The sequence below is a fragment of the Stegastes partitus genome, unplaced genomic scaffold (assembly GCF_000690725.1).
Source record: "Stegastes partitus isolate 25-593 unplaced genomic scaffold, Stegastes_partitus-1.0.2 Scaffold408, whole genome shotgun sequence".
Taxonomy (NCBI): Eukaryota; Metazoa; Chordata; class Actinopteri; family Pomacentridae; genus Stegastes; species Stegastes partitus.
Genome location: NW_007578139.1, coordinates 499657 through 527404, shown reverse-complemented (window position 1 = coordinate 527404; position 27748 = coordinate 499657). Strand labels below are relative to the sequence as shown.

The 27748-nt window shown below is 41.8% G+C and overlaps 2 protein-coding genes across 2 annotated transcripts; one reads left to right on the top strand and one right to left on the bottom strand.

The window, feature by feature from the left end:
- Positions 1 to 393: 393 nt before the first annotated feature.
- Positions 394 to 6612, top strand: LOC103359967 (obscurin-like; the record flags this gene model as incomplete). The annotated part of the gene is made up of 3 exons (XM_008285554.1): positions 394 to 660; positions 2704 to 2973; positions 5391 to 6612. Coding segments are annotated over 3 exons (548 nt in total), but the record flags the coding sequence as incomplete, so codon positions are not given.
- Positions 6580 to 19585, bottom strand: LOC103359966 (dentin sialophosphoprotein-like). Its single transcript, XM_008285553.1, has 6 exons — positions 17034 to 19585; positions 16309 to 16410; positions 12845 to 12901; positions 11093 to 11185; positions 8956 to 9141; positions 6580 to 8297 (listed from the first exon to the last, which is right to left on the bottom strand). Exons 1-6 carry the CDS (start codon positions 19488 to 19490, stop codon positions 8169 to 8171), a joined length of 3024 nt encoding a protein of 1007 aa, XP_008283775.1. The 5' UTR covers positions 19491 to 19585; the 3' UTR covers positions 6580 to 8168.
- Positions 19586 to 27748: the final 8163 nt, after the last annotated feature.

The following is a 27748-nucleotide window of genomic DNA, read 5'->3' as shown; positions in this document are numbered from 1 at the left end:
TAACCTCAACATGTTTTTGGACTGTGTGGGAGGAAGCCGGAGAACCCGGAGAGAACCCACGCTGCACGGGGAGAACATGCAAACTCCACACAGAAAGACCCCAGTGCTCCCACTGGGACACAAACCGGCGACCTTCTCGCTGCGAGGCAACAGTGCTAACCACAAAGTAATGTCAATACATTAAAAATATAAAATGTAAGCGTTAGGATTAAGCGGTGTGTAGATACTGGATGGATGGATGGATGTTTTCACTTTGACATGAAAGAGTCTTTTTTGGTCCAACAATCATACATTAAGTCTTGTAGTATATACTCTCACAGTGTGTTGTGATATCTTCTTTCATGCAGACATGTAGTGTGTCTTAAATTTTTACCCACATTTCTTGCTTTTCAGAGCTTCCTGTCAACATTGTAAAACCTCTGCAGGATAAGACGGCCCTCGAGAAAAGCCGCGTGATCCTCGATTGCACCGTGTCCAACCCCAGATGCAGCATCCGCTGGTACAAAGGCAGCAACGTCATCCTGCCCTCCGAACGCTTTGAGATCTGCAGCGAGGGCTGCTATCGCAAGCTGATCATCCAGCAGGTGGCGCTAGATGACGACGGCACATACAGCGTGCAGGTTGGAGAGTATACATGCTCTGCAAAGCTGACAGTGGAGGGTAAGAGACTTCCTGATTAAAGCACTCTGTAGTTTGGAGGCAAAGTTTGCAAATTAATTTCAGGAGCTGAAGTGCAGAAACCTGTAGTGTGACATCACTGATTTTAGTCCGACATAACAAACTGCTTGTTAGCTGGAGATTGTTATGAGGTGCGCATGTGTACGACACTTCTTCAAAGAGGTAAATTCACAATTGCTAACATAATTTGCACTGTCACACTTGAAGATCATACAAATAAGAGTTTCAATGCACTTTTTAAAATCTGTAAAAAGCAAGAATCCCATTGGGCAACAGTGGTCATAGTTAAACTGAAAAATGAAGGATAAAGGAGTTCTTCAGCCTTTAGAAAACCTGTTTGAGGGCAGAAGTTGTGCAAATACTGTGTTTATACTCCTGCTCCTGCCACTGGTGTGTGTATGGCAACGGCAGTCCTATGCAGAATATAGTCACTACTATTGTAGTGACGAATGCCAGAACCTCACATGTCATAGCTCAACAACAATATTTCATTTTCCCCGGCAACACATCCGAGGCTGTTATAAGACAACAATAGCAACAGTATGAGACCCTCTCTTATAGTAGTAGCAGATCAACAGAGGGAGCCACAGACTGTAAATACATACATAACCTGATAGCGCCACCCACTGGAAAAGCAACGTCAAAACATGTGTTTTCTGAGTTTGGACGAGGTTTAGAGTGTTTCCACCCCCCTATTACGCAGTTTAAACATCTGCAACTCCTCTTATCACATCTTAGTCCCTCCCATCAGACATGCAAGCGGAGGAGGAGAGAGGAGTCAAGGCAACAGGCATCGAACAAAATGAGACATTCTCGCTTCAGAGATATGGTGGTAAAGTGTGGCACAGCTGCATTATCAGTGCATTTTTTTGTTATCGACTATTACTGTATTACACAAACAGTACACAACGCAGTACTGTACAAACAAAGAGCTACATATATTCTAGTTGAGTGACAAATATTACGCACACGCATTTGTCAGTCCTACTTTTAACATGATTCGTATATTCCAGCTGTGTGTCGCCTCTTTTAGGTGCCAAAAAGAGCAACACAAATACAGTCTTTAATGCCATGACACTAAAAGTACAACGAAATTGAGTGCAATCCTATTCGGTGCAAAGTAGCAGTTTTACACTAACAAAGCTATGTGCAAAAATGTATAAACAGAGATGTATAAAGATAAAGTCCACCTGTGCATCCTCACTTATAGCTCCTCGATCCTCAAAGTGTATTTTTTTGAAGTGAGACATCCTAAAAAATTGTGAACAAAGGAGACGAGGAGGCCCGAAAAAGAGAAATGAGTCTTAAGGCACACAATTTGTATTTGTTGTGTGTTTTTGCAAAAAGCTGGATTTTTTTAAAAGGCATTTTTTTTTCTCTAATTAAAGAATACGGTACAAGATAACCCCCTCACTCAACTTGAATTCACATCATTTACATTCAGTCCTAATGGCAGGTTGGATTAAACCCTCCAGGTACAAGTCTAATTGTGAAAAGCTTCACATTTCTTTTACAAAAAAAAAAAAAAAAAATCCCAGCCGACTTAGGGTGAAGGCAGGGGACACCCTGGACAGGTCGCCAGTCTATCACAGGGCCACGCAACATACCCAGACCCTTAAAAATAAACAGGCCTTGTTTTCATCACAGGCCATTTTTTTTCAACAGTATAAATAAATATCAGCAACTGCATTGCATTTAACTGCCTCAGCACTGAGAATGCTGGTTCACCATCACAGTGTCATGACTTACTGGTGAAGAAAAATTAATATTATTCGTAACACTAGTGCTTTTCTTTCTGTTATGAATCAGAGCTTTCACTGAGCACAGGCTAGCGAAAGCACTACTCATGTTTCACCAGCAGATGCCAGTCTTCTCAAAGATTTACACTTGGTTCCTTTTCGTCTAAAGTTCTCAGAACTTCACAGCTAAACTCTTAAATATACCAGCAGCAACCCTATCTACCATGTGGTTATACCAGATTTAAAGCCACTAACAGCTCTCCCACTCTGCCTTGCACTGACCCAGCCCAGTCTTTGCTGATGGTCCGAGAGCTCAAAGACGTGGAGGTCGTGGCTCCCGACGAGGCCTGCTTTGAATGTGAGGTCTCGGTCCCTGTCCTCAAGTCCCCCGTGTGGAGTCTGAACGGGGAGCCCTTGCAGCCGAGCTCTCGGGTTCGTCTGGAGAAGATGGGGACGGTCCACAGGCTGACCCTCCGGCAGACCTCCACAGACATGACCGGGGAGGTGGAGTTCACCTTTGGGAAAGCAAAGAGCAGAGCCCAGCTTCGGGTCATGAGTGAGTAGAAGAATGCACTTTTTTACCTTAACAGTTTAACTATGATGTAGACATGGGTATATATATATATATTGACGGATATATGTTTACATTTAGAATTCATAGAGGGCTGCAGGAAAGAGTTATAACTTCCTGCAATGGATCGCTTACAATCCCCATTCATCTCATTCATAAATATGTCAAAGTAATAGTAGTTTACAAATTGCAAACACCTTTTATGTAATCAACAAGAATGAAGCTAATGTTAACTTTAATAAGTGTATAGGGTGGAAAAGTGATGCTCCTCATTACCATCAGCAGTAACAATGAATTCACTTGACAAGCTGCTTAAATGTGTTATACGTAATCCATTAATGTAATTCCATAAGTAACCACTGGGTGGCGGCAATAACACAGTTTTGAGTTTACTTCATTTGACCAAAAAGTGGACAGTACATCCTCAGTTAGAAAAAGTTTTTTACTAAGAGTGCTTTTTTTTTTTTAAAGCTATTCAATTAAAAAGCATGAAAAAAAAACAAAAACAAAAACATAAACCCTTCAGACTGACTCTGAATTGTCCAGGTGGCGCGTTTAAGTGCGTTGCATGACTTGTCGCTGCACATGCAGCCCATAGCAATAAATACAGTAAATGTTTTGGCTCCTAGAGTGCTGCAATCTGTAAATAATATAAGGTATTTATGAGCCTACCCTATCAACAGACATGTAGGTCGAGCAATCCAGAGCACATACCCACAGAACCTTCCGGAGCCGTTTCAATGCGTAGACGAGTAAACTAATCTTAGCTTTATTATGCTGGCTTTAAATGAAAGAGTGTTACGTTCAATCATCTGGCCTCGGCGGTAGAACTGTTGTAAATTCATTTGGGTTTAAACTGAGGGCAAAATGCAGCGCGACCACAAGTCGGCCACAGCTGAGAAAATTAAAAGTGTTTGAAAGCTCTATAGGAGTTGTGACACATACCGTAGAGCATACAGAGCGGTTCCTGTCAATGCAGAATAACACGGGCAAAGCAGATGGTTTTGCTCTGAATATATCATGAGCTCGATGTAGGTCAGGTGGTCCGAGTGCATACAGTATACAACAGAAGTGTACCACCAGTTAAATGTGATCTCAATCAAAACTGTGTCCCCTCTCTACAACAGCACAGCTTCATCTGTGATCTCCTGTTAGCCTAACTGTGTAGTTATAAAATGAGCCATGAACACCAGAACTTTCTTAATTTTGAGCCCATAAACTGTGTCTATCTGCATCATGGTTCCACATAGCTGTAATCAGGAGGTATCGAACGAGCCGCAGTACCACTAATCAGAGCCACAGCAGCAATCTTCCAAAAACTATGCCACGGACGGTGCACTACTTGCACAGTCTATCTCTGAAAAACAGTTGGTTAGTTGCTTCTTGGCACAGGGGTTATCGGGGGGAAATCAGACTTTCTGTGGCAGACGTGTGAAGGGCATTGCGCAACCTCACCCTTTATAGGAGGCATCCAGGAAACTGTGGAAGACTGATTGCGAAATAACTTGAAACAAAGCCTAATTAATACTGGGAGAACATTGTTTGGTTTGATTAGATTAAGATAAAGTTGTTTGGTTTAACGTGAACACCACAGTGAATGCATAGTTCTGACATCGAGGCCCAGAGGTGGCAGTGTGATGATATGGGAGTGCCAGAAGTTGTTAGGGGGTGACCTTTATAGACGGCATCGTGAACATACTGGCTGACTGAAGCTTGGCAGAAGAGGAATATTCCAGCACGATAATGATCCAAAACGCACTGCCAGAATCTTTTCTAGAGAAGGAAAAAAGTGGAAACCAAAAGCTGACCCAGTATGTCGCTGATCTGAATCCAACAGAACACCTTTGGCGCGTGACTTCTGTTGGTCATCAAAATAAAACTTGGACATAAGAGGTGTTGAGAAAATAAGATTTGAATCTCACTTCTGACTTTTGTTGCATTGGGTTCCTACTGTGGAGCCGGTATTAAATTTAAACTCAGAGGAAGCACCCAACTGTTCAACTAAGAAGCAATGCCCTTACTGTACGGTGGTACAATGTAGAACCATTTGACCTTCAGGTGTGCTCACCTCTGCTGTATACTGTAAATATTGGGGAATGTCAGTGTCTTCAGGTGTGAGGTGCTTTTGCAGAGTGAAAGCTTCGAGCAGGTGCATTCAACCAGGGATCATCTGGTTACAAAAATAGATTATCTTGCACAACATTCAACATGCACGATTTACTCTAATGTTTGCTTTGTTGTTGCTTACTGGACAAGTTTGGCTCGTTAAGCCACCTTAAATGAAACATGAGAACTGTCAAGTGCAGTTGTACTAGACTCAAGTAGTACTCAGGTTTACTCGTGTAACATTTTGGCCAGTTTGTTCTTCAATCTAATTTGTCTTTTCTGCTCAAATTTCACAGGTGACCCTTGAGCGAAGCCCCTCATCCGTCTTCGCCTGATAACTACGCCGACTGATTTCAACTTGTAACACTGACATCGCTTATATATTTACGCACAGTCTATAAAAAAAACTGGCTTAAACAGGGTTGTGATGGATTTTCATGCAGTTCTTTTGATCGTCTAATAGCTTTCTGTTCACATAAAACGTGTCGTAGCGTGTGAGGATGACTTGATTTTGTTCCTTTGTCATTACACAAATAGCAGTTTCAGTGTAAATAAATAATGCCCTGTGTGAAAGTGGTTTGACTGTTAACTAGGTTTAGATGCTCCAGCTTAATGTGTATTTGTGCCAATAATAAATATCTGGTTGAAATACTGTAAAGATGAGTCTATAGTTAGGTCCGTACAGTCCATATTAAGAGTTCTACCTACAGTATATGTTCACTGTAATCCACAGGTCTAATGCTCAGGCCCAAAACTGACATAAAGCAAAACCAAAATGACACATCTGGTCTTGTTCCTACACTGATTGTACCTTGTACATACATCCTGCCCTTATAAATTCGTTTTTATGCTCAAGCTATTCTTGGTAGAACTCCAGAACCAGAACTTACAGACTATATATGCATTTTTTTTAACACAATATACCTTGATTTGCACTCAGTTTAGGCATCCCATATATCAGAGCATGTTTTTTTTTTTTTGTGGCTGCTGTGACAGAGACTCTTTTGGTTTAGAAAACAGACGTATTACTTCCAGTCGACTCCCCGAAATCAGATCAGACACCACACCGAATGGATCATTTAGGCAACAGCTCGTTCAACTTCACAAATCAAGTCTATTTTCATCATTTGTTCATTGTATAGAAATTGTTTTTGTATGTTTTGATGACGAGTTTGAATGAGGAAAGTTCTGTCTTGCAGTTAAAAGGGGCTTGTAATGTAAATACATTGGGCCAAAAACAATGAGGTAATTTAGGGAAAGAAATAGGTTCACAAATTACTTGATCGCCTTGATTGATAATCAAGGGCACGCTTTTGATTTATTGAAATGCTTTGTTGAGTGCGGTTTGATGAGTGGAGAATGATAGCTGTTTTCATATGAAATCTGTTCCATATTCCATTTTTCCATTTGACCTGTTTCCAGCTCTGCCATGTTGTGTTGAGCGTTAGGTACGAGAAGTCAAGTACTGTAGTGAAATATGACCTGTTTCAATAAAACATGCTTTATTGATGCACGGTAGAAATATCTCTAGTTGTTGTTGTTGTTTTTTTTGCTTTTTTTCAGTCTCAACATTTATCAGCAGCAATTTAAAAACTCACTTGTTTGAACCAGTTTAAGTCACAATGTTAATACTCTTGATGCATACAGTAAAAAAAAAAAAAAAGTTAAATCATTATTCCAAGACAGATTATAGTTGTTCACGTATCTTTTGTTTTAAACTGAAACTGATAGAAATACTCACACTGGCGCAGTCACACTGAAACCCACACATTCAAACACACACACACACTCGCTCCAGACCGGGACTAGAGCGCATCCGGCACGAGTTCCTACGCCGTCCCCCCGAAGAAACTGAACATACAGATCAATAAGGCAGTGCACTTGACTCCACTTAAACGAAACAGCTCGGATTCAAGTTTGCCGACAGGAGGCATCAAAGTGTGCTTTCAAATCAAAACGTATTTAAGATGCCGAAGCAGGTCGCGACCTTCCTCCCGCACGCATTAAACAGGATTGCATTATTGATGCACTGCACGCCGTGGTGGCTGATACGACTACACAAAATAACATTAGATAAAATAACATTAAAACCAAATCAAAACGATTGCCTAAAATCCTGATATACTCTATTTACAAGATTAATCTTACCATTGCTGCAGTGGTAAGTGTGTGTGTGTGAGAGAAAGGTCCAATAATCTTAATCCAGAATTATACAATAACAGATCCAGGTTTTGTTTTAAAATTATTGGTATGCAACTATGAAGCCAAGAGTTACGCGTTCGTGACTGGAAAGGGCCGAACAGCTTCTAAAATGGTTATTACACACTCATCATTAGATTAGATTGAATTTAGTCGTCACCTCGAATGTAGAGAATAAACACTACGTTCAGTGACGGTTCATTCCTGGATTCTGGTTTCACACTTTGGATCCTAAATCCAAATGCTACAGTAAATGGTAGATTTTGTTCAAAGCTTTCCAAAGACATACAGTAAGTGCACAGTGTTTGGAACATGTCGAAATGTGCATTTAAAAAAAAAAATCACTAAACCTAAAATCTCCAGAGTTAATGATTGTCACCTGTCTGAAGTTAACGGGATTCTCGTTACGTTCTGTGCGAAAGCGTCAAATCTTATTAGAAATGCTACATTGTACTGACGTTAAAACGGCTGGTGGTGGTTTATATGTAGAATGGCACTGAGCAACTGTTCACACAATCTAGCTTTACAGCACACTTACAAAGGTCACTGCTGTCACATAACGACAACAACAACAACACACTAGCTGCACTGCAAAAGATATCTACAGACGTCATTTAATCTCATATTAAGTCCGGGCATTACGACACACATGGATGGGTTAGGTAGCTGTCAACGCAGTCACACCTAGCCCAGCTGCTTTTACTTTTTTTTTTTTATATCCAACGTACTAAAAGAATATGAGATTAAATGGCAGGTGATTTTTCGCAGTGTGGTCCTTGTAGTGGGAAGCAGTGTGGAGCCGTTGGCCCACCAGCTTCCGTGGCCCCGAGACGACAGCCGCTGGTGATTGTTTTCGTCCTACTATCCTGCCTCTGTTAACTTGAAGTCCTCTGCTGCTTGAGAATATCATAGACGTCGTCCACTTTGCTTAGTCTCTCAAAGAAGGGGATAAGATCGAGGAGCTCGGTGTCGGACATGTCGTCAAACCAGGACGCTACAGGAACCTGGAGGTTTCAAAAAAAAAAAAAAAAAAGCAGAAGTGGGTGGAGTTAGGAATCATTTCTAGCACTCTGGAGCCCTTAATAATGTGAATGTTGTGAATCACATGTACGAGGTGTGTCAGAAAAGTTCCAGGACCGGTGTTACAAAAGATATATTTCAAACTACAAACTATGAGTTTCCCCCTTCAGACGATCAACCAGCACAAAGAGATCCTGCAGCGTTTGCTTCGTTCAGAAGAGGTGAGAGTTGTGGCAGGACAAGTCGTGGCTGCTTCACCATGACAACCTGCTCACAATGCCCTGAGCATCCCACAGTTCCTGGCTGAGAAGAGCATCCAACCTCCCTACTCACCCCACCTGGCTCCGTGGGATTGTTTCCTCTTTCCCAAGGGGGTCATCAAGGGGACCCGTTTAGAAGACATGGACGACATCAAGATGGCTGTGATGACGGAGCTGTGGAGGATACTTCCAGGAGTGCATGGCGGCGTGAAGGCAGAGAAGGCTGGGGAAGTGTGTTAGACTCCAGGGGGATTAGTTTGAAGGGGAAAACTTGTAGTTTGGATTTGAAATATATCTTTTACGACACCAGTCCTGGAACTTTCCTGACACACCTCGTATGCTGTATGTCAGCACAGTGCAGAGAAACAATAGAAATGCGTACTGCGTTGTCAGGGTGGAAGATGTAGGAGGCCGGGGAGTTGTCTATGATGATGACCTTGTTCAGGTCTCTTCCTAAGCGGCTCAGGTCTTTTACGTAGTTCCCTTTGTGAAAGACACACGACTCCCGAAAGAGCCGGCTCCGGAAGGCCCCCCACTTGTCCAGCAGGTCGGACACAGGATCCGCGTACTAATAAATCAAGACATAAAATGAAGAAACAGGGGTCAGCTTTAAACATAGCTGAGCTATATTCGTCTGTAGTTCTACAACTGTGCAACAATTATATTTGGGTATGCTCATTCCATTTTGTTCCCATACAAAAGCAAACACACATTAATGAATGAAACAGCAGATAACTGGTAGAGGAGCATGTTGTAAGGCAGAGATAGTCACCTTGATTTGCCTGGGAGCCAGTTTTGCAAAAACAACAAGAGGCCGGGGGCCAGGTAATAAACAAACAATTATATTTATCAGATAAAAATAATAAATATTAACAGGCTCATAACTCAACTTTTTTTTTTAATTATGTATTTTCAATTCTGTGAGTAGCCGCTGAGTGCCTCGGGCCGAACAGTTTATTAGTTTCACATTAAATTGAAACAATGCAATCAGCAAATCACAAAGGTTGCAATTTAGAATACATGTTATGCAGCATATGTAGCTGAGAGTTTAACTGTCCTGCCGAGGGTTTTACAAATTGTGTGGCAGGTAGTGGTCGATCAATGGGGTTGTTTTCAGGCCTGATGCTGATCATTTGTAATCAAGGAGTTTTAGAAATGAAAGATGCACAAACAGTAAAAATACATATATTACATGTCTGTCAAATTAAGATTTTTATCATTTATTCTTTAGCGTTGATACAAGGATGCTAAAAAATGCTGAACGCCAGATCTGATAATCGATCTGCTCACAACCAGTCGACCCGTGGTGACGGTCACACTTTTGAAACGGCAATCCATCCCACATTTAAACCTATTACACGGTGAATGCTGAGCTGAAGCTTGACTTTGAAAAAAATGATACTGCAAATCAAATCGCAATATCAGTCCGAAAAAAAAAAATTCTCCACAGATGCTTCAGCCCTAATAGGGGTATTATTGGACACGCGGCATCTAAACAAACAGAAAGAAACCTCAGCGTGAATCGATTTATTGTCAGCGTGAATTAGAAAATGATCTGCAGGGTCCGATCGCCTCCACAGAGCTGCTTTTTAAATACGTTTTGTCAACGTGAAAAACTATAACTTGGTAATGCATATCGCAGATTAGTCTGGAAATGACACTTTACGAGCTTTTAAATGAATTATCCTCCACAGTAAGCGTTTTAAATGTAAACATAATGGCCTCCACAGAGCTACAACCTTCCAATGCATCAAGTTTTAATGTGCAGCATAAGCATAAACATTCACTTTGTGTCAGCCATGAAGGAGCGACCACTAATAACAGCGTTCGATCTCTGACGGTGCATCCCAAATGCACCCGTTAGGCGCTGCAGACGACGAAACGCGGCGACTAAAACCCAATCCCGCGGCGTGTGAGTGAGTTCATGAGTGACGGCTGACCAGATGCTTGGCAAAGTTAAGCTAAGGTTAAGGTTAACACAGTTTGAAGGAAATGTTAGAGGTTAAAATGTCTGAGCAATCCCCTGACAGGTATCGTAAAACTCTCTGGATGTGAAAGGCCGGCTGTAAATCACACTCAGAAATGAGCTTCCAGTAATTCAAAGCACAATCTTTTGCAACTGCAGTTGTCACTTTCCAGTGTGGATAGATTTGTCTGCAGCGGCGTCCAACTGGAACATGCTATCTAGTAAAGCTGGGAAAAAACAAAATAGACCATATTGCGTTTTGTTTTTTTGTTTTTTAACTGCGATATTCAATTTTTTCATTTTCTTTCTACTGAAAACCCGATGATGAGATGTTTGACGATCACAATCACGCTCCCTCATGTCTGGAGAACACCATTTTGGAGTCAGAGAACTCGTGTAGCACCATAAAACTGAATTAAGATGTATTTTGTGACATATTTTACCTTGATTAGGATGCTACACTTGGCCATACTGCAACTTAAATAATATTTAGATTAACTGTTTAGCCCAACCAACACATTTTAAACAAAAAAAACAGACATGGAGAACAGACCTTGGATAAGCTCGCGGTGAACAAAACGCACTCAAACAACTCTCCCATCCTCTTGAGGAATTCGTCAACGTGGGGTCTCTTCAACACGTACACCTGGGCGCAGACACAAAGGGCACATCAGTGTGAAGACAACAACGATTCTGTTGCAAGCTCAAGAACACAAACAACTCAAGGGAAAAATAGATTAAAAAACAGAAATCCAATGTGTCTAGAAATCCTGCACATTACAGCCGCTGCACTCGGTAGTTTGTTACAAGTCAACACATAAGTCACCTAAATGTCAGTTGGTGAAAAGGAGTAATGTTTTCTTTTGTCTGTAACTTCATACTGTTTGAGTGATATTCAAGAAACACAAAGATGAAGCTGTGTATTTAGATTAATTCCCTGATCCCCAAAATCCACTACAGCATGTCCAAGAGCTAGAAACTGTAAAAACACAAAGAATCATCAGATTTCCGACCCTCCAACAGTCCTTGAACTAATTCTATGTACAGAATCATTGGAAAAATTTACCAGATCTAAGCTTAAAATCGTGATTTTTTATTAATAACTCTTTATTCCACATTTAATTTCACAAAATGCCCAGAAATAAACCGTTTGCACAAACCTGATTCTGTAAAGAACAAAACAAAAAAAACTTGGCCATCCTCCTTGCAACTGAGAGGTTAGTTCAGAGACTTTGTGGCTGAACTGCAGGCTGTGTTTCCACAGAGCAGGTTGGAGACAAGCATGAAAACACATTTTAAAAATATAAATAGTAAAATATCTATATCATGTAGATCCATGAACAGAAAAATGGAAAAAATATTATTCATGGTGATTCCAGTTTTTTTTTTTTTTTTTTTTTGGTAAAATAAATAATCAAATAAATTTGTGTTTTTCTTTTTTGTAATTTAAGGCATTAGAATTGTGTCATAAGTATTTCTAATTTCTCTCTACCTCGACCCATAGTTGTGCAGGACTTTATGTTGCAGTGAAAAATGAGCTCCCAGTGAGAAAAAAAAAAAGAAGTGAAAAATGCATAAATGCAAAGAGGCAAAAAAAACACCCAGAAACTAGAGTTCAGAGGGTTAAAACAGACATAAAAACACCTCAACAGTACTTTACATCTACTCCCACTAAGATGCTGGCGGCCTTGTTTCTGAACCAAGTCATCCCGAATAGGCTTTCCCCACTTTAACAAGCCTATCCTGGATTACTTGAAACAGACCCAGGCCCTTCGGACAACAAAGCTCCTCTGTCTTCTGGACGGCCACGCAACCGCAGACTGTAGTTACCGTTTAAAGCCTGCAGGGAAACGTCGCTGCCTTTTCCAATGAGCGCCAACGAGCGTAATGTGCGCAGACACTGAGATTGATGGCCAGCGATTTCTGAGAAGCCTGCCAGGCTTTGCTCATTTCGTCAGGCCACTGAAATAGGCACCTGCTGTTTGGAGCCATCAACAGAGAGGGCTACAGCTCTGTCAGGCCGCGAGCACTGTGTTCCCAGAGAGTGGGATTTTTAAAAAAAACTTAGTTAACTGTCTTTTTTTTATATTTGAGGGTTTATAGAGTTCATAAAATTTGGTTTCTGGCATATATATACAACACAGTGACACATAGTTCACATAAAACGATGCAGTTTTTATATGAATCTTCTCCCAGGAGGTCTAGCAGGTTTGTAGAAACTACTGTGAATCTTCCACGATGACAAGTTTTAACAATGCAGAAAAACATCGTTACAAATCGTGATTCAAGCATTTCAGGGGCCTACCTGGTGAACTGTTCCATCAATTTCCACTGGAATGATAAAATCTGCATTGTTCACCGGCTGTTGGAAACAGAAGCGGAAACACAACAAAAACAATCATTCAACCTCCGAACACAATCGACAGAGAGACATCAATGGCAGTAAATCAGAAGTAAAAGATGTGTCATAAAGGACACGCCGACGCCACCGCCGCCTCTTTTAAATAACACTGTAAATAATTTCACTTCTGTCACTTCAACCGGTGAAATACGGGCAGCTACAGAAAGTGACAGGGCTCATAAAATATCTGATTTATTTCTTGTAGTTCTCACACTTGAAATATGCCTCTCGAACCTCGGTATCATTACAAGCCTGTTCTATGTAAGGCCTAGCACCGTGGCCTACATTGGGATACGATGAGGTAATGTAAAGGAGACAGAATCACATGAGTTGCAAACAGAAAGTTTCAGAACAGATTCACAGTTAACGCACAGGTTTTTAATGATGCACGTCATGTTCTGCACCAGCCGCTTTAAATTATTTAATTATTACAGCTCAGTTAGTAACTCGCTTTTTTTGTTCTTTTAGTTCTTACAAGCAATCTAATTGAATGCAATCCAGTTATGACACCAGTTTTTTTTTTTTACACATTAAACGTCTGCACCGGCCTTTTTTCAGCCCTTGTTGCTTTTACAGCTTCCTCATCCCCAAATCCCAAATATTTGAAACGTTCGGCCCAGAAGTTACTTCCCACTTATTAAAATAACTATTTCTTCCCCCAAGAAAAATGATTAAAACTGTCTACATACACTCAGCTTTAATAGACACACCTGTGAAATGCAACCCAATTCAGCAGCTCCGCCGTAAATTCCACTTTTACGAAGCTTCTTCAACTTTCAGATTTTGTTTGACATTGTTAGAAAGACGATAACTCTGCTTGAGGTGACAGCGGAGAGTGGTGGTACTGGACGGTGTTCCTAATATTTTGCCCCCCACCTTAAATGTTAGAAATGCTACAGAATTGATGTCAGACTTGTTGTATTAGATTACACTGGATTTAACAGGTGTGTCGAATATATAGACTTGAAAATATCTCATCTCTATAACTTCATTTATCCTTCAAATTGTATAAAAATGAATCCCCTTTTGAAGCATTTCTCTAATTCATAAGGATTTATTTGAATTAATTTTACATTTCTTGACATCTATTTTACTTTAGTTCAGTTCTAGCATCACACAGCGAGCTTTGTGTAGCTTTAAACAGCCGAGGAGACGACTGTTAACGTCTTTATTCCCTAAACCATTCAAACTGCGTGGTCTTAAGCTGTTAGAAGGCCAACGAGGAGATTTCAGGGCGACATGTACAGTAATACCTTCCGAGTCTAGACTTATATGCGCACCCCATAAATAATCTATTTAAAGTGTCTAACAGCTCAAAACATATTCCACACAACTCACATGAAACCAACTGTAAAACGGTGTTAGCGAACGCTATTCTTAGTATATGTGTCAAAGTAATAATGAGTTTTATTATCAACCTTGCCTTAAACATGGAGTTCACAGAGTCTGACCCTGTTTACGCCGAGCTAATGGCAATATCCAGTGACATCCTTAAGGACAGTCTGTGACCTGAGAAGGACTAAACACCACATGGCATTCATTACATAATTTGTCGTGATACAGGAGCCTCGACTCCTGGCATTGATTACTTTGTTCCCTGAATGCTACCTTAAAAGGTATCAAACCCATCAAAAGGACGCCGTGTAATAGAAAGAACAATGTAAAACTGAAAACACTGGAAGCAGACGTACTGCATCAACACTCACATGTTTACACCGTTAAGCAAATTCTGCAGTTCACTATTCATTTTAAAAACATATATAGTTGCACTTTATATATATATAAAGCATAGACAGAGCTAATGACTTTTCTTCCTAGAAAATCAGATTTTATTGGCTTTCCAGAGATCTCACTCGGGTTTTAGGTTGCAGGTGGAGTCATGAAACCAGAGCGCCAATAAAATAAAGAGTTAATTTTCAGGAGGCAATACTTAGAAGGTCTTTACGATAAAATACATTAAGTGCCTTTGAAAAAGGTGCAAATCCTGCTGCTATTCTTGACTACTTTTTTGACTATTTCGGACTCGGTTATTAGATTACACGCTGCGCTATGGAAGCCTTACATTAGAGAGAGGCAGCGTGTCCATCGAGCTGTCAAGATATCGAGTCGTTGCCGTATACATTTATAGCACATCTAAAACAACAAGTGCTTTACAATACAGACACAACACGGGTGTTAAGAATTTACTGAACAAATCTAAATATAAAGGTTGGGATCACACAGTGTTGTTTGTTATATAAATGCATTTGAGTGATTTAAACATTATGGTTAAAACCCTACAGTATTATAAACATTTTAAATGTGATTTTATTCTAATTTACCTATTTAAATATTAAAGTTAAGCCCCTACAAAAATGCATATCGTACCTATTTACCTGTATTTATTACCTGATTGTGTTTGAATACTGAAGTAAGCACAGAATACACAACAGGCAAAGAACCGTTTAGACCACATAAAACAAATGAATAAATAAGAATTTAGATGATTAATTCTTTAAAAATGTGTTCTGTCTTTCAAAAATAAAGCATTTCCACACACGGTTTCCTTAAACTAGTTATCTATCTCATGTGTTCTACTGTCCTTTTTGCTTCTCAACCAAAACAAAGCATTATTTTCAGCAACAAAAATAAAATCCTGACAGAGTAACAGTTACAGTGAGCAGTCAGTAAGCTTAAACACTGGAAAGCAGAGGAAATGTCAAGCCTGGTGTGTTCTAGGTTGCGAAATCTACTTATTTATCAGAGTCCTTGTGGTTTTTATGCAAAAACCACAGCCTGAAAATGGAAAATTTGCTGTTTTATGGTGGATTATGTTTAAGTTTGTTTGTTGTTTTCACTGATTACTGAGCAACCTCATGGTAATTTATGACCCCTTTCTAGATTTAAGACAAGAAGTCACAGTTTTTCCTGGAAAGAGAAAAAAAAAAGACCTGGAAAGTAATTTTTTTTGTTTGTTTAATTTTATTTTAAGTTGCCCTTTAAACTTAATTATGGCCGTCAACACGTCATGACTCTCCCCACCAACCCACACATCCAGACCTTCCTTTTTTTATTTTTTATTTTTTATTTAAAACAAACCAACACTGCAGAATCTACCCAGGAAAGGCTCAAGGAACATGATGAAGAGCCCAAAGTGTTGACCTGGCCTTCCAACTCCTCAGACCCCCAACCCCAACATGCATCCACAGCTTGGCCCCGCCCACGGGACCGCTGCCAGCGTCCTGGTGCCAGGCACCACGGGGCGCCCCGAGAGGTCCCGTGTCCATGGCACGACGGTTCAGATCTGTTCTAGTAACACGTGGGGGGACTTACACAATATCAGACTGGTGGTTGTAACGCTGTGGTCGATGGGCGCGGGGCCAACTTACCTTAAATGAACTATGCACTAGCGTTTCATCCAAATCAATGACCACACAGATCTTCCCTGCATCATTCGATTTCATCTGTGGGAGCAGCGGCTTTGCTGGGACCTGAAGACAAACAGACCATCAAGACTGATGTAACATAAAGGTTGCTACTAATTAAAACGCTCTTTTAACTCTCTGTAATATAAGCAAGATGAGTGTTGCTTTAAACAAAAATTACCACCTCGACATGTTGCGAAAGCCCTCGAGCTTATTGTGTGCGTGTGTTTCTTGTCACTCAAGAGATTAAATCGTGTTGTGTACCGGTGAGGGGTTACAGGAAACATTGGATGCTACAGCTGCTGCCACGCTGATGGAACATGTAAATATCACTCCGAGGCGTCTCGTCCTTCAGCGAGTGGTCAGTGATCGTGGTTCGTTAATGCGATTCTGCTTCTAAAAACAAGCTGGCATGAACAAACAGGAGGCCTGTAACACTGATGCATCTGTTTGTCCGTGTGGAGTGAGCTGCCACGTGAGCAAAATGACAGAGCTGGAATTTGACACAGATACCACACAATATGCCAAGTCGAGATCTCCTGTAACTTATTCATTGCCTCGGCTTGGCGGTACAGTCTTACTGATGTAAAAATAGATCGGGCGCATTTGCCTTCGAAACGGATTATTTCGAGTTTCGCCCCACGGTTCTGAGGACTCAGTAACTTCACTGTTAAGGCGCAACATAATACCTGCTCTGTCGGCGGAATGCAGTACTCGCATTCACAAGGCTCACAGGATTCATCGTCACTCTCCTCTTCTGAATCCCTGCTTTGTTCGGAGGCCTTGTTATCCTCAGTCCTTTTGTCCCCTCCCTCGATTTTGGCGTGTTGCGAGACAACGCTGTGAATAATATCTGAAGGGGGTCTCGGTTGTCTTGAACTCTCATTCAACACACAGTCCTCGTCAGATGTTTTTTCCGCAACGGTGCGGTTCAGTTCAGTAACTTGGGTGATTTGAAATGTGGCTGATTTGCGCTCCTCTGGGCTGGCCTGGACTTCTTCCAGAGATGAAAGAGCGTCTTTTCTCGACGCATCGTATGATCTTTCCCCCACAATAAATCCATTCAAGGCTTGTTTAACAGATGACTGAATGCTTTTAATCTGATACGTGTAGTAGTCCTCAACATCCGCCTCGCAAAACTCTCCAATTTCTTCGTTATCTATTAGGGACCAATACGGCTCCACCTCTGAACATGCGATGAATACTTTGTCTTCAGGCTCGGGCTCATCTTTGTCATCGGCTAACTCAGTCTCATCACTTGTACGGGCGACATCAACGGGAGTTTCACACTTCTCTTGAGCATCGCAGACCTCGTCTTCATAAGCATCACCTTCAACACAGATTTCCTTGGCACATGGTGCACACATGCTCTCCTCGTTGGCAGTGGACGGGCAGACCTCGTCTTCTTCATCGCAGACTTCAGGAACATCTGATGCACAAGGTTCTTCATCAAAAGGGGCTTCATCGTCCTCTGCTTCATCACTGTTCTCCGTGTAAACCGCTTGGTTCTCCGATTCATCTTCTTCATCTTCATCTCCTGTGAAACTCGATTCCGACTGTCCGATCCAGTCCTCGTCTCTCTGGCCCGTGTGTTCTTCGCCGCTGTCCTCCTGCACATCCCCAGAACACACTTCGGTTTCCGGTACGTTCATTTCCTCGTTTACTTCTTCAAATTTGTACACATTTTTGGTTCTACGCTTCTGCGCCTCTTCTTCGAGATACAGGTGGTCGTGGATATCGCCCCCGTCGAAGCAGGAGATGTAACGCTGCTTCTGCCCGAACATGTGTCCGTGGTAGTCGGCTTTGTCAAACAAATCAAAGTAATCCTCGATAACAATATCAGCGGAGGGTTTCTTCTGTTTGTCCTCATTACTTCCGTTAATGCTACTTTGCTGTGTTTCTTCATCTTCTTCGAAAGACTCCCACTGCGTCTGCTCATCGCTTGAATCTTCCTGAGCTCCTTTTTCAGATTCTCCAGATGAATCGGAGCAGGGATCAGACGGAATGCTGCCATCTGGACAAGTCTTGAAGGATTTGGTTTCCACAGAGGAGCAATCTGAGGAACCGTCTTCCTCCGAGCAGAGGCTGTTCTCATAGCTGCGCCCTGATTGATGAGTGGGTTCGTACTCTTGGCTTGTTTCAGAGTTATCATTTCCACATAACTCGCTGGGATCTGCAGACATGTCTGATGTACTAGCTTGCTGAGAGTTTTCTTCGGCGTACACGTGTGTCTCACAGAAATCTCCTGCAAAGGAGGCGTCCTCGCTGTCTTCTGGCAATCTAGGGGCCTCTTCATCACTGGGCTCATTTTGGTCGCCCTCATAGCTCTCATCGTCATCATAATCATTTGCGGATTCAGTTTGATTTTGATTTTCGTCATACTCACAAAGATCAGCACCGTCGTCCAACGAGTCCCCTGAGTCGGAGACGACAGACATTTCACATTGCTCAGAGTCCTCTGTTGATGTGTCTGGCTCAGAGTCAAAGCACTCGCACTGCTGATGTGACGGCTCGTATTGTTGTAGCGACTCGAGGCGGTCTGTGCATTCAGGCATCAAATCAGACATTTCACACTGACCGAAACTGCCACAGTACACTTCCAATTTGTCTGGCTCCGAGTCAGAAGACTCCAGCTGATGATCAGAGGGCTTACATTGTTGAAATAATTGGAGGTGTTCTGCACACTGTTCGCAGCAAGGACTACATTTGGAAGCTAAGCTATGATTAGCACAGTACTCAGAGGACTTGCAAGGTTTAAAACACTCACAGCGTTTAGCACATTTGTCAAATGGTTGGCTTAACCCCGAGGTCTCACACTCATCGAGGGTCTGGTCGGATTCAAAAAATCCGTTTGCTGAGAGTTGCTCAAAGCTCTCAGCGCGTCCACTGCAATATGTGCAGGATTCAGTCTCATCTGTGTTCATGTCGCAGCGCTCCACACAAAGGACAGACGCGTCCACGTCTCCGTCGACACGCTGCTCAGTGTATTCCACGAAGATCTTCATGCCTTGATCAGCGCTTTCCTTTGAAGGGCTTGTTAAATCTGCAGCTTCTGTTAATTTGGAGGCCTGGAATTGTTCAGCAAGCATTGCTTCAGTAGACGCCCCCCCTTCTCCTTTGCTTTGCTCAGAGTTTTCCAAATACATGAGGAAATTGTTTCTCAGTCTGGACTAAGTTTGTTCCAAGTCGTTACTCCATGCATTGGTTCGTGCAGAGAGCAAATCCAAATGACACGCAGGTAACTGTAAGGTCCATTCAGAGTGGGTATTCACAGAGCTGGTGGGGGGAGTCGCTCAGACCAAAGCCCGCCCAAGAGAGTAAGAGCAACAGGAGCAGCGTGCTCCTGACATGACAGGTTGTCACAACCAAAACTGAGACTAGCACTTGACTCGACCCTCCCTTTGCCAAAGACCAAGCAATTTATTTTGGGGGCTTGGAAAGACGTGACAAATAACTTCTGGAATATCAAATCTCTATAAAAGGCTGAACTCAGGCATAAATCTGAAACTGACACTTGAGAACGTCTTGACCACTTGATCTTCAGACCCTAACTGCCAAAAGCCATCTTGGTTTCCAAGAATACACCCTCTTTAACCGTAGGGGGTATTGTCAATTGTCCAAAAATGTGGACGTAAAACAGTAGTGGCCCGTCATTGAATCAACACATCCTGTTTTGCATTAAGCATCCATCATGCTCAGCATATAGTCTTCACACAAAAGTCTCTGTAACTGTCATCTGTTTTCTGTTAGTGCATTTAAACCTCTATGAATGCAGGAAAGGTCTGCTGGAACACATGCTGACCCCGGGTACTGTACTATAGGTTTCTGCAGCGGGCCAAAGGGCCTGCCCCTGGAAGCAACTACTGTCATGTGTCCTGCTGCGTGGTGCTTCTGTAGTAGCCGTTCTCAGGTTTTTGCAAAGCAGTGATCTTCAGGTCAGACACGCAGCTCTGCAACGTTTCCACCCTCCTTTTAACTCCTTGATTGATGCACGGACACGGAGTACTTTTCACCGCCGCCATACATAATAGCTCAGGAGAGAGAGACGCTCTTGTAAACATGAAAAGCTCTGAGCCAAGAAAACATGTGTTTCCTGAATTAAACGGGTGTCAATCACGCCGGCCACATGCTGCTCGAAAGACGACGAAGAGGGAGGTGGGAGGAAGCTGATATCTCACGGAAGAGTGAGCGGCTGGTGGTGGTGGTGGCGGTAGGGGGGGGATGCTGAGAGATAAACTTACTTTTGACAGAGTTCCATTTTCTTCCACCAAGAGAGGAGCGTTGCTTTTCGCTGAAGGTGGCTCGCTTTCTTTGTTGCACAGACAGCAGAAGAGGCTGTGGAAAAGGCCTCTGCTGCGAGGCTTCTTCGAGGCAGAAACGTCACTGGATCCTGGATCATAAGGAGACAGAGAGAGGATACGATGTTCATAGCGCCACATGATAGCACTGATTACAACTATTCTTCCCTTGAGCTACTTTCAGTACCTCAGCTGATATTGATATCATTGTCCATTGTTCCTCTATCCGGCTTCCATCTTTTTCATTTTAAAACTTATCCACCTTGCCAAGTGGAGCTGAATAGGATCACTGTGTGTGTGTGTGTGTGTGTGTAACATAAGATTACAACCATAAATCAAAAGTGGCACCAGTCATATTGCAATTTGTTTTGTGTAATTGTGCCATTTTATTGACTAAGAAATACCAGCGACTGCACGTCAACCTGATAGATGCCATGATGTCAGCATTGGCTCGGTGCACCAGCTCCGTGTATCCAATCTGCGCATCCCTCCAGCTGTTCTGTCAGCCGGACCCCCGCTGTGTCCTGCCAAGCTGTTTAGCTATTTTAACTGCCCATTGCATAACAAAGTCTAGGTGTACATTTCAGCCTCAAAATAGTCAGGTGGAGACATCTTGGGCCCGTTAGCTTTCCCAGTATATAAGTTGTTGTTTTAAATACCAAGAATTTGCATAAAGCAGTCACATTTGTTTATGTGTCTATGGAAGTGTTGTTCAAAGTCTGGGACTGAGGGCGTTCAATCAGGCAAACCTTAGACAAAGGATGCTCTCTCATTCATTCTTATTTTACACGATTACACTTTTTGATCCCATAGGCCGCTCCACAACTGAGCTGATGTAACCCTAAGCTTGAAGTATGACACAACTTTACACTAAAATACATTAAAAACGGTTTGTCCTCAGGCATTTGTTAGTTTCTGACTCTGGGAAAGTAGAGAAAACATTAAAATTTCACCAAAGAAAACTATCTCCTTAACTTTTAAATGAATTCATATTTTTCACTTCCATTCACCGAGCCTCTACTGAAACAATCTGGAGCCTTTCTGGGGACGCTCATCACCAAATTTGAAAACCTCTTAAGTCTCCTAAGCCCCCCATCTCCCTCTCTCTCCACTCACCGCTGTAGCTCAAGCACACCAGCTCACCTACTATTCTACTAAGACACTGTAAAACTGGGCACAACAGCAACTTGTAACACCGGAGTAATTCAGCCACACATCTAAGAACCGGATACCAATTCTGAAGAAGAATAATGACATACAAGGTCCTGCACTGCAAGTTAGCAGGATTAGTTTGAGACATACAAAACCCCAGAATTCAAATAAGTGTTTCTGAGACCGTCAAAAGTAGACGGAAGTTTCAAGGCAGAAATGCTCAGTCATGTTTCGTTAATGATGTGTCTACCAGCATATGAAAAACACCGTACGAACATGTTAACAAGGTAAAAATAAACAAAAAAAACTTGATTTTCAATGTAGGTGGACTTTACTTAAAGCACTTTTGTCATAAACTTACAGCATCATGTCCTTCAAGGCTGCCCCGCAACACACGGCTTTTACAAAGGAACAGCAAATGTGATTATTGTTGTCAAAGCAGCATATTTTACTTTGTTAAGCCAAAAATGATCATTACTTTAAAAGCAATGTCATGCGATAACAGCACTTTCCTTTATTACTGCAAAACCTTAATAGACATGACGACCACTGTTAAGTTCTGATGCTCAGAATGTACGCTGCCATTCAAAAAGAAAAAAAGACCATTTCTATTTAAAGCACCACATATTGTGTGTCAGCTCAGTCATTATATTAACAAGTTTTTCAGGAACATTGTTTGCCAAAATCTGGACAGTTTGAACCTGAATCTCCTCTACTTCCATGTCTGTTTTTGTGAAATGTACCAAAGCACAAGATGTAGAAATGCAATGCAGTTCATATCATAGCTACCTTTTGTGTCCCATAACGTCACCGGCCTCAGTACGAACCACTATTGGCACACGCAGGTGGTAGAAAACATCTCATTGGCCGGTGCCAAAGCGATGAAAGCCAGTGTTTACAAAGAAAGAAACATCTCTGACAAATTAGCTGAAACCCGATGGCCCGTCAGAGCTGTCAGCTACAGCATTAGCATGCCGCTCAGACAAGACTAAATCTGTTGCCTCAGCATGGGGCGGACCACGGACCTGTCAAACTGCTTCGGTGTAAATGTGTGATGATTGCGAAAGTAGCACAGATGGGAGATCGGTACCTTGTAGGGCGAACAACAAACGGAACAGCCGTCGGTGAATACTAATTTCTGTGTGAACAGTACAGGATGTGACACCAGTGTGGAGTGTCACACAGATCTAAGTTTTCTATGTGTGCTTTTTTTTGTCCTGTGTGGTGGCAAACTAAACATCTACAGATTTGGAGTATTTCTGGGAGAAGACGAGCAACTTGATGGCACCACCTTGACCTTTAGGACATTTTGATGGCCGTGTTTTTCTATTTCAGGCAATTTTATAGACAAAAAAAAACTTTTGTAGGCAAATACGTTGGCCAGATTAATCAATAAACACCTTTAGTTGATGTGTAAACCAGTCGGTCTGTTTTGTAGCCTGGATTACAGGAAGGAATTAAAACACACAAGACACTAAAACACTTCCTCTAAAACCTGCATTATGATGTCAACCAGGGGGATGACACATTATCTGTTAATAAGTCACCTTCCATGCTGTAAATAACTTTAATTTCTGATGGTGAGTAATTAAATTAATGCTACCTGGACCTGGATAAGCAGCAGGAAATGAATGAGTCAACGACTCTTACTAGTTTTAACAGGCGCCATCACATCTCCCCTTTACTGGCTTCTCTCCACTGGCTCCCGGTCCGTTTTAGAATTGATTTTAAGATTTTACTGATCACTTTTAAAGCTAGCCAGGGCCTTGGCACACGCAGCCTTAGATCCTCAGGTGGGTCCCTCCTAGTAAAGTCGAGGCTCAAATCCAAAGGCGACCGGGCCTTTTCGGTGAGGGCGCCTCGGCTTTGGAACGACCTACCTGAGGACATAAGGCTGGCAGACTCAGTGTCTTCTTTTAAATCACTTCTTAAAACCCACTTTTATAGACTCCCTTTCGATTGATGTTCTTTTATTTCTCTTTTAGATTTTCTCCCGTTTCTTTTCCCTTTTTTATTCGTACTACCTGCCATCTTTCTCTCTTTTATCTTTCATCTTACTTTTATCTTCAGCTTTTATCTTCACTCCTGTGATGTCGTCTTTTTAATCAGTCTTTATGACCAGTTTTACCAGCACACCTTTCAAGAGTGACCTAGTTTGTTCTTTTCCATTTTATTGTATTTTTATATTGAGTGCTTGCCTGTACTTTTTATACATGTTTTAGTTTTATGTAAGAACACTTTGCGAATTGTGTTCTAAAAAGTGCCATACAAATAAAGTTATTATTATAATCAAAAATGATTAATTCTTTTTAGAGTGGAAACAATTAGTTTGGTCTTTCATCTACAGAAAATGAATTAGATATTCATTTTTATAAGTGATTAATTGCTCCTGCTGTTTATCAAGAAAACACACTAAGTCACATAAATTAAGAAAAGCAGTTCTAAGCTTGACATGATTCTGTAAATAAAAGACATGTTTACTGTGACTACTGCTGGCTTTAAACACACACCCGAGGTATACAAAAGTGAGAAGCCTGAAAATATAGCGACAATAAAATACATCAGATGAACAAAACATGACTCAATTACTACAATTAAATGCCATTATGTTTGTATGTATGACTATCTTGTATCCTTCTTTACAGCAACCTTTATTAACCTCTCTATTTGGCCCACTTTCAGCTGCATCCCTGAACAAGCCTGACCTACTTTAGAGTCTTACTCCCTATGGCTTTGGCCTGTTGACTGCTTCATTCAGCTGGGGCTGTAAGTGGCCGGTGCCTCTGAGAGCGATCGTTATGGTTCAGGGCATGCTGGCTCGGACGTGCCTCCCTCGGTCCCTTGATGAAAGGTTTGTGTGCAAAACACGCGTGAAGGAGCAGGCAGGTGAAGGTGATTAAAAAAAGATCCCTGCGCCCGGAGCGCTACCACTCCTGATGTTACAAGTGTTAAAAATAGCCCGACATCGCAGCTGCTGACAGCGGTTAATGATGAGATCCTGATGTATATATGTGTATATATATAGTGCAGCATGCTCATAGCAGGCCATAAACACTCACAGACAAAACTCTGTTGTGTCACTCACAAGCCACAGCAGGAAATAGCGAAAGCTGTGTGTTTACGCCGTGCAGCGTCGCGTCAGTGCGCTTATAGAAGAGTATATATACGTGAAACCACTGACACTGTGTTACTCTACGACATCGTGTCATCGCCGAAGCCTGCCGAGCCTCGTGCTGCTAACACGGCAAATGTCAACATAAACACGATCCCAGGCAGCACAGAGAGCACCAGCTGTCCAAAAGAAGTAGAAAATAATCTTTTGATAGGTAATATCTTGTGATGAGGAAAGCAGTACTATCAGAAGAAGTATTTCTGTTCAACCATGTCATGTCCAGACAAGTCATCTGCATGAGAACTACAAGCTTAATTAGAACTGCAAAGAAAAGCAATACAGAAAAATATCAACTTTTAAACCTGTTTTTCTCTTTTAAGTCTTTTTTTAAAGGGCATTAATATATCAAACAAGACTTTTAAAGACCTGAGGCTGCTACAGTACATACAGATACAGTTAAAAGCCATTTCTCCAAAAGAAACAAAAAAAATCAGATCATAGTTTGCACACAAGGACAAAGACCCTCATTTTTGGAGACATGTCCTGTGGTCTGATGAAACTAAAGTTGAACTTCTCGGCCATCAGTTACATTTGGAGGAAAAAGGAGGAAGCTTGCAAGCCTGAGAACACCATCCCAGCCATGAAGTACGGGGGTGGCAGCATCATGTTGTGGAGGTGTTTTGCTGCAGGAGGGACACTTCACAAAATAGATGACATCATGAGGAAAGAAGATTATGTGGAAATATTGAAGCAACATCTCAAGACATCAGCAGGAAGCTAAAGCTTGGGTGCAAATGGATCTTCCAAATGGACAACGACCCCAAACATACAGCTAAATTAGGCTTCAGGACAACAAAGTCAATGTTTTAGAGTGGACATCACAAAGCCCTGATCTCAATCCTGGAGAAAATTTGTGGGAAGAGCTGAAAAGATGGAGCAAGGCAGCTAAAAAACCTGACTCAGTTCCACCAGTTCTGTCAGGAGGAATGGGCCAGAATTCATCAAACTATTGTGAGAAGCTTGTGGAAGGAAACCAAAAACGTTTGACCCAAGTCACACAGTTTAAAGGAAACTCTACTAAATACTAAGGAAGTGTATGTAAACGTCAGACTTTGAAGAAAATAATAACAATTTCTCTAAAAAAAAAAAATTCTCTCTGATTATTCCGGTGTTTAGCAAATAGAAACAATTTTGGTAATTCTAAAAGACCTAAAACAGGAACAGTTTAGGCTGATTTAATGTAAGACAGTGAGAAAAAAAAAAGTTGTGTGTCTTTTTATACAGTGTCTGTAAACTTCTGGTTTCAACTGTATGTGCCTTCCACATCTTCCACCGAGCACACTGTCCCTAAGTTATAATATTTGCAACAGATTTTTCATGTCAAAGCTTTTCCAGTGTCCAAGTCTCCAAACCGGTGTTGACATCAGAGTACAACTGGCTGCATGTTTACTATGTAAATATATCATTTTAGAATCTAGCGGCTAGAATGTATGTTACACTCTGACTATGTCTGCTGTTAACATGTCAGGAGAAGTTCATACAAATGAATTACTCAAAGAAACCCAGAGAAGTTCAGCATTATGTTTGAGCTGCAATGCCACAACAGTGAACAACAACAAGGAGCAACATCTCTGCCCAAAGAATACTCCTGCTACTTATACTTATATTCTTTTCACTTCACACAACAAATATACATTATATGATTGTTGTTGAGTCTGGGGTTATGCGCTACACTCTGTGCGGCTATAAGGTCCTCGGCTCAGAGCTGTTTTTTGCAGGCTGTGGGTTTCAGGCAGCTCTGCAGCAGTGTGCATCCAGTCACACGCCATGCTTCTCGCTTGCTTTCAACGACATCAAGCTCACTTCAGGCAGCACATTCTAACACGGCGGTAAACATTTCGGCTGCACCGGCTGCGTGCTCCGAACGCTATGAAAAACATGAACCTTGGTTTCCCATGTCCCGTCCTGTTGGAACCTGTGCTGTGGTTTGCAAAATTACAGAAAAAAAAACTTGTATAGCAAATATTATAATGTACTCTCTTTTTGAAATAGCTATAGAGCTGGAGATAAAAATCAAACAGCATACTACTCTTGTGTATAGATAGCTTCCACATTCATGGTCGTCTCACTTTGCTGTGTGCTTTTGCTGACTCAAGCTTGTTACTCCGCTGTAAGGAGTGCGATGCATCTTTTGCTGCGTGGAGGATTGTGGGCAAAAAGTCATGCTGTCTTTGCATACTGCAAAACGAGACCAGAGCTACTAAGACCTCCTTTATATTATATAGTATGGTAGTATTGGTATTTGAACACACCCTGAGCTTCAAAACTGCTGTTAGAAAACCTCTGGGTGATGGAACAGAGAGTTTTTCCATCTTTATAAACAGCCACTGGTGTGGACTAAAGTGGTGGATTAACTGAGCATTACGTTACCGTCCCAAAAGCCCAACACTGGCATGGCTAAAAATAAAGTGGGTGTACCCAGTGCCTTGACACAACAGGATGCAGCAGTTAATAAGATTTAAAAGCAAAGGAATAGGGTTCTACAAAACAGTGATACTAGCATGGCCTAAACTACTGCTGATGATACTGATTGTGTTACTGCTAAAGAGATATCGAGCTGTTATTAATATTGTACACATCAATCTACGTACTACAGTTTGTTTTCTTTGCTCGAAAGTGGACTCCGCGTATTCTAAAAGTGTCGACTACCAGAGAGCACAATATCCGCTGTGAAGACAGTGCCTCGCACAAACGGCCTCTGCAGCATTAACAGTTTCTCACTGAGCAGCAGCCCATCGACGTGTTTGAATCCCGATCTGCAGGTGGCTCATCTGCGAGGCAT